Source organism: Tachyglossus aculeatus, chromosome 25 (genome assembly GCF_015852505.1).
Source record: "Tachyglossus aculeatus isolate mTacAcu1 chromosome 25, mTacAcu1.pri, whole genome shotgun sequence".
Classification (NCBI taxonomy): domain Eukaryota; kingdom Metazoa; phylum Chordata; class Mammalia; order Monotremata; family Tachyglossidae; genus Tachyglossus; species Tachyglossus aculeatus.
This window is the reverse complement of record NC_052090.1, coordinates 26,901,949-26,909,429: the sequence shown is the minus strand read 5'-3', so window position 1 is coordinate 26,909,429 and position 7,481 is coordinate 26,901,949. Positions and strand designations below refer to the sequence as shown.

The following is a 7,481-nucleotide window of genomic DNA, read 5'->3' as shown; positions in this document are numbered from 1 at the left end:
ACAGAGAACAAAACCAAACATACTAACCAAATAAAATAAATAGAATAGATATGTACAAATAAAATAAATAAATAAATAGAGTAATAAATATGTACAAACATATATACATATATATTATACATATATAATAAATACGATTGATTCCCAGACTGAGCCCCTTCCTTCCTCTCCCCCTCGTCCCCCTCTCCATCCCCCCATCTTACCTCCCTCCCTTCCCCACAGCACCTGGATATATGTATATATGTTTGTACATATTTTTTTTACTCTATTTATTCATTTACTTAATTTATTTGGACATATCTATTCTATTTTATTTTGTTAGTATGTTTGGTTTTGTTCTCTGTCTCCCCCTTTTCGACTGTGAGCCCACTGCTGGGTAGGGACTGTCTCTATATGTTGCCAATTTGTACTTCCCAAGCGCTTAGTACGGTGCTCTGCACATAGTAAGCGCTCAATAAATACGATTGATGATGATGATGATTGTGTGGGGGGGGGGGGCTCCCCTCAGCCGCCGGGCCCTCCCTCCCTCCCTCCCCGCCCCGGGCGCCGCTGCCAATCAACGGAGCGGCGCTCCTGATTGGACGGCAGAGCGGCGGGTTGCCCCGCCCACCCGCTCGCGCCCGCCCCCTCCCGGCCCCGCGTGGGAACGGGCGGCGGTGGGACCTTTTAGACTGTGAGCCCGTTGCTGGGTAGGGACCATCTCTGGATGTTGCCAACTTGTCCTTCCCAAGCGCTTAGCACAGTGCTCTGCACACAGGGAGCGCTCAATAAATACGATTGATTGATGATTGATTGATCGACCAGAGCGGCAGCATGAAGCGGAGCCGGGCCGGGGCCGGCTCCGAGGACAGCGAGCTGGACCAGCCCGCCGATGGGGAGAAGGAGCCCTCCCAGGAGGAGGCCCCGGGCGTGGGGGTCCCGGGGGTCCCGGGGGTCCCGAGGAGACCGGCCAACCCCGGGGACCCCCTACAACCGACACCCCTCTCCCGCCTCCCTGCCAGAAACCCCGGACCCTTGTCCCCCACCGCATCTTCGCACGTCTTGGCCAGGAAGCGGCGCAGAGGCGTGAGTGCCTGGATATAATTAATAAGAATAATAATAATGATAGCATTTATTAAGCGCTTACTATGTGCAAAGCACTGCTCTAAGCACTGGGGAGATTACAAAAAGAGGCGTGAGTGCCTATATATGTATATAATAATAATAATAATGATGGTATTTATTAAGCGCTTACTATGTGCAAAGCACTGGGGAGATTACAAAGAGGCGTGAGTGCCTATGTATGTATATAATAATAATGGCATTTATTAAGCGCTTACTATGTGCAAAGCGCTGCTCTAAGCACTGGGGAGATTACAAAGAGGCGTGAGTGCCTATATATGTATATAATAATAATGATGATGGCATTTATTAAGCGCTTACTATGTGCAAAGCACTGTTCTAAGCATTGGGGAGATTACAAAGAGGCGTGAGTGCCTATATATGTATATAATAGTAATAATAATGATGGCATTTATTAAGCGCTTACTATGTGCAAAGCACTGCTCTAAGCACTGGGGAGATTACAAAAAGAGGCGTGAGTGCCTGTATATGTATATAATAGTAATAATAATGATGGCATTTATTAAGCGCTTACTATGGGCAAAGCACTGGGGAGATTACAAAAAGGCGTGAGTGCCTATGTATGTATATAATAATAATAATGGCATTAAGCGCTTACTATGTGCAAAGCATTGTTCTAAGCACTGGGAAGATTACAAAGAGGCGTGAGTGCCTATATATGTATATAATAATAATAATAATGGCATTTATTAAACGCTTACTATGTGCAAAGCACTGTTCTAAGCACTGGGGAGATTACAAAGAGGCGTGAGTGCCTATATATGTATATAATAATAATAATAATAATGATGACATTTATTGAGCGCTTACTATGTACAAAGCACTGTTTTAAGCACTGAGGAGATTACAAAAAGAGGCGTGAGTGCCTATATATGTATATAATAGTAATAATAATGATGGCATTTATTAAGCGCTTACTATGTGCAAAGCACTGGGGAGATTACAAAGAGGCATGAGTGCCTATGTATGTATATAATAATAATAATGATGATGGCATTTATTAAGCGCTTACTATGTGCAAAGCACTATTCTAGGCATTGGGGAGATTACAAGGTGATCGGGTTGTCCCACGGGGGGCTCACCGTATTGATCCCCATTTTACAGAGGAGGTCATTGAGGCACAGAGAAGTGAAGTGCCCAAAGTCACCCAGCTGACAATTGGCGGAGCCGGGATTTGAACCCATGAACTCTGACACCAAAGCCCGGGCTCTTTCCACTGAGCCACTATGTTTCTCATGTTTGTACATATATGTTTGTACATATTTATTACTCTATTTATTTATTTATTTTACTTGTACATATCTATTCTATTTATTTTATTTTGTTAGTATGTTTGGTTTTCTTCTCTGTCTCCCCCTTGTGAGCCCACTGTTGGGTAGGGACTGTCTCTATATGTTGCCAGCTTGTACTTCCCAAGCGCTTAGTACAGTGCTCTGCACACAGTAAGCACTCAATAAATACGATTGATTAATTGATTTTACTTGTACATATCTATTCTATTTATTTTATTTTGTTAGTATGTTTGGTTTTGTTCTCTGTCCCCCCCCCCTTCTAGACTGTGAGCCCACTGTTGGGTAGGGACTGTCTCTATATGTTGCCAGCTTGTACTTCCCAAGTGCTTAGTACAGTGCTCTGCACACAGTAAGCGCTCAATAAATGCGATTGATTGATTGATTGATTGAGTGGCCCCGACCCCACTCTTCCCCCCACACCAACCCAAAATAATATGATCATTATGGGATCTGTTAAGCGCTTACCCTGTGCCAGGCACTGTACTGAACGCTAGGATGGATACGAGCCAAACCAGAGTCCCCCTGCTTGGGGCTGAGCTCACCCCGAGAGGGAGCGTGGCTTAGTGGAAAGAGCACGGGCTTGGAAGTCAGAAGAAGTGGGTTCTAATCCTGCTTCCGCCACTTGTCTGCTGTGTGACCTTGGGTAGGCCACTTCATTCATTCATTCATTCAATCGTATTTATTGAACGCTTACTGTGTGCAGGGTACTGTACTAAGCGCTTGGAAAGTACAAGTCGGAAACGTATAGAAACTGTCCCAACCCAACAACGGGCTCACAGTCTAGAAGGGGGAGACAGACTTCACTTCTCTGTGACTCTGTTACCTCATCTGGAAAATGGGGATGAAGACTCTGAGCCCCACGAGGGGACAACCTGATTACCTTGCATCTACCCCAGAGCTTAGAACAGTGCTTGGCACCTAAGAAGCGCTGAACAAATGCCATTATTATCGAATTGTTCTTCCCAAGCGCGTAGTCCAGTGCTGTGCAGCCAGTGAGCGCTCAATACGTACGATTGATTGAATTATTATTACCCCCGCTCCCCCGTCCCGCAGATCATCGAGAAGCGCCGCCGAGACCGGATCAATAACAGCTTGTCCGAGTTGCGGAGGCTGGTGCCCAGCGCCTTCGAGAAGCAGGTAAGGGTGCCACCCTCTCGGTGCCACCCCTCACCACCAGCTTCGGGGCCTCAGGCCAGGGAAGGTGGGGGGGGGGGTGTGGGGTGTGTGTGTGTGTGTGTGTGTGTGTGTGTGTGTGTGTGTGTGTGTGTGTGTGTGTGTGTGTGTCTGCACCTCTTCCAAGTGGGCCCACGCTGGAAGATTGTGAGCCCGTTGTTGGGTTGGGATTGCCCCTGTGGCCGAATTGTCCTTTCCAAGCGCTTAGTACAGTGCTCTGCATCATCATCATCATCACCAATTGTATTTATTGAGCGCTTACTATGTGCAGAGCACTGTACTAAGCGCTTGGGAAGTACAAGTTGGCAACATATTGAGACAGTCCCTACCCAACAGTGGGCTCACAGTCTAAAAGGGGGAGACAGAGAACAAAACCAAACATACTAACAAAATAAAATAAATAGAATAGATATGTACAAATAAAATAGAGTAATAAATATGTACAAACATATATACATATATACATATATATATTTGCACCCAGTAAGCGCTCAGTAAATACGATTGAGTGAATGGAAGCTTAAAACCTCCCTCCCCTTCCCGCCCCCAGGGATCGGCGAAGCTCGAAAAAGCGGAGATCCTGCAGATGACCGTGGACCACCTTAAAATGTTGCATACGGCGGGGGGGAAAGGTCAGTTGCATTTCTTTTCGGCTGCCAGAGCCCCTGCCTCGGTGACCGCAGTTAAACTGTTCCCCTTATCGCGCCGACGCCAGCTCCTTTGGCCTTGGGAAGGCCCGATTGATAAGGGTGGTAGTGGCCTTTGTTAAGGGCTTACTGTGTGCCAAGCACCGTACTAAGCAGCGTGGCTTAGTGGAAAGAGCACGGGCTTGGGAGTTGGAGGATGTGGGTTCTAATCCCCCGCTCTGCCACTTGTCCGCTGTGTGACCCGGGACAAGCCACTTAACTTCTCTATGCCTCAGTTAGCTCATCTTTAAAATGGGAACTAAGACTGTGAGCCCCATGGGGGGCAACCTGATTACCTTGTATCTACCCCAGTGCTTAGAATAGTGCTTGGCACATAGTAAGTGCTTAACAAATGCCATTATTATTATTGTTATTATTGTTAATAATAAATGCTGGGATATGCACTGCATTCTAAATGGTGGGGTAGGTGTAGGATGATGCAGTGTGGCTCAGTGGAAAGAGCTCGGGCTGTGGAGTCAGAGGACATGGGTTCAAATCCCGGCTCAGCCAGTTGTCAGCTGTGTGACTTTGGGCAAGTCACTTAACTTCTCTGTGCCTCAGTTACCTCATCTGTAAAATAGGGATTAAGACTCAGAGCCCTCCATGGGACAACCTGATCATCTTGTAACCTCCTCAGAGCTTAGAACAGTGCATGGCACATAGTAAGTGCTTAATAAATGCCATTATTATTATTATTATTATTAGTTGGTGCCCTGTGCCTGTCCCTCGTGAAGCTCGCACAAACTAAAGGACGTGTGAGTGCTTTTCTCCCGGTTTAGGGGAGCCTTCCCAAAACTAAAGGGATACCACCACCCCACCACCCATGAAACAAAAATCCAATTCGTTTTTAAGCAGCCTGGTTCTCTCCAAAGCACGCTAAAGTGATGACATCTAAAAGCACCTTTCATTACAGGATGCCTGGGCGCTTTTATCCTCGAGTAAATGTGATCTTTTAGGATCAGTATGCTATCGGACCCTCTCTGGGAGCCAGACCTAACGTTATTCAGAGAGGCTTAGTGGAGCAAGACAGAAATGTCCAAATGAAATCCCTTGCCTGAGGACCGAGTCTCAGGAAAGTGCTCTCGCTAAAAGCTTTATAAAGAGGCGGTGCCTCTGTGTGTCTAATGAACTTCCTCGTGGTGCGGTTTCCCCATCCCCGGTGGGTTCTTCTGGCGTTGAGGGAAAACATTAGAGGGAGGATGGAGCATCCGCTTGCCACAGCTGGGGTGGAGTTGCGGTCTCTCTCCGGCAGCTCGCAAAGAGCTGGGAGTCGAGGCTCCCACCCGACCCGTAGTGGCAGTGTGGATGTGGTCGAGGCCCCGGGGGCGAGGGCGATTTGGGTCTTCTAGCCCTCGCGGATCCGGGCGAAGGCTGGCCGCGCCTCGAGCCTCCCCCTCCGCTCCGTCTTTCCCAGGCTACTTTGACGCGCACGCCCTCGCCATGGACTACCGGAGTCTGGGCTTCCGGGAATGCCTGGCCGAAGTGGCCCGCTACCTGGGCCTGATGGAGGGCCTGGACCCGGCCGACCCCCTGCGAGCGCGCCTCGTCTCCCACCTGCACCACTACGCCTCCCAGAGGGAAGCCGCGGCCCCCTGGGGCGGGGGCTTCGGGCCGCACCCGCCCCTCGCCCACCCGCTACTGCCGTCCCCGGGGGGCCGTGGCCACGCCAGCCCCACGGCGCTGCCCGCGGAGCCCCAGACCCCGGCCCGGATTAGCTCCTCCTGCCCGGAAGCCGCGTCTCCAAGGATGCCCCTCGGCGGGGGCCTGGGACCATCTCCGAGGGTGACCCCCGCGGGGGGCCTGGGACCGCTGCTCCCTGGGGCCACCTCAGCCTCCAAACTCGCTCCACCTTTGCTGTCCTCCGTGGTGTCCCTGTCCGCCTTCCCCTTCTCCTTCGGCGCCTTCCACCTCCTGGCCCCTAACGCCCTGAACCCCTCTGTCCCGACGCAGGCGGTAGGCCTGGGCAAGCCCTACAGACCCTGGGGGACAGAGATCGGGGCCTTTTAGAGGACTGGTGCTTGGCAGTGGGGGGTTGTGGGGGGAGCTGGGAGCCCAGGGGGCTTGCCATGGGGAGGGGGGCAGAGGGGTCTTAAAGGTCCAGCTGAGCTGGGTTTTGACCTAATCACATTCAGATTGCTCACACCGAGAGGGAGGGAAGAAAAGGGTACAATGGCAGATGAAGAAAGTTAGTTTAAAAACTAAAGGGATTTTTTATCTATATAATTAGCAGGTGCCTTTTTTTAATCTAGTGTCTTTTTGGTCCAAGCCATTAAATGGCAATAGCAGATGTAAACCAGTTGTGATAGGTTTGTATCGAGTGCCTCGTATCTGTTTGTTTCAAAGAGGTCCGATTTTGGCCTGAAAGCGTTGGATTCCTTAACCTCTAATGCATTTCGCGGGGGACGATATTGTCCTTCTTTAGCAACAGCTTATTTTAGTCATTATTTTTTCCAAACCACTAACATCCACAGTCACGTAACTTCTGTTGGGTTCCTATATTGACAGTTTAAGACTTTTTAGGTAAACTGTACTCTCAGTTTTCTACATCTGGAAAAAAGCGTTGACAAATCAGACTGAATGGCGTCATCCTAGAAAGAAAGCTAGCGCTTTCTCCCGCATCCGTTGGGGGAACTTTCCCATGTTGCCATCCTGGGGTGGGGGAATCTCTCCCTACCGGATCCAAGAAACGAGCCGCCCAGGATCTGAGCAATACCCCTGGCACACCTTGGGGAGAAGGCTGCAGCGTCTGCACCAAGCCTCCCGTTGGGTCCCAAGCCCCAGATGAGGCTGTGTAGACGCTGCGGGGCCCCGGCACGGGCGGCTCTATGGGAAAATGGGTCAACTGCCCCAAGTGCCAGTGGGTATGGGAAGGGGGGGCCCAGCCTAGCTGGTTCTCTCAGTCAGGATGTTACCACCAGGCTTTCCTTAACTGGACCCTCGGAGCCCCACTGGCTCCCCCGGTCTTTTGGTCTTCCCTGCGTTTCTGCCAGGTTGACTTGGCTTGGAGTGGCCCATAGAAATCTCCTTTGGAACAGGTTGACTCCCCAGTAGTCCCAAGAGGCCCCGGTGAACTGAACTTGGTCTCTATTGTATTGCTGTGCGGTGGCTAAATAAAGGAGAAAGAAAGAACAAAGTATTTGGATTGACATGACTCACCTCCGCCTTTGGAGCCATGGGAGAAGTAAAGAGGGGGCCTGGTGCTTACTTG

The 7,481-nt window shown here is 49.9% G+C and overlaps 1 protein-coding gene across 1 annotated transcript; it reads left to right on the top strand.

The window, feature by feature from the left end:
- The first annotated feature begins 791 nt into the window (after nucleotides 1-791).
- On the top strand, nucleotides 792-6,298 carry HEY1 (hes related family bHLH transcription factor with YRPW motif 1). The gene is made up of 4 exons (XM_038766716.1): nucleotides 792-1,065; nucleotides 3,468-3,551; nucleotides 4,138-4,219; nucleotides 5,688-6,298. The coding sequence occupies exons 1-4, from the start codon at nucleotides 814-816 to the stop codon at nucleotides 6,278-6,280; spliced, it is 1,011 nt and encodes a 336-aa protein (XP_038622644.1). The 5' UTR covers nucleotides 792-813; the 3' UTR covers nucleotides 6,281-6,298.
- The last annotated feature ends 1,183 nt before the right edge of the window (nucleotides 6,299-7,481 follow it).

Coding starts and splice junctions, on each gene's coding strand:
- HEY1 (XM_038766716.1), top strand. CDS start 814: ATGAAGCGGAGCCGGGCCGGGGCCGGCTCCGAGGACAGCGAGCTGGAC. Junction 1,066..3,467: donor CCAGGAAGCGGCGCAGAGGC/GTGAGTGCCTGG, acceptor CCCGTCCCGCAG/ATCATCGAGAAGCGCCGCCG. Junction 4,220..5,687: donor GCATACGGCGGGGGGGAAAG/GTCAGTTGCATT, acceptor CGTCTTTCCCAG/GCTACTTTGACGCGCACGCC.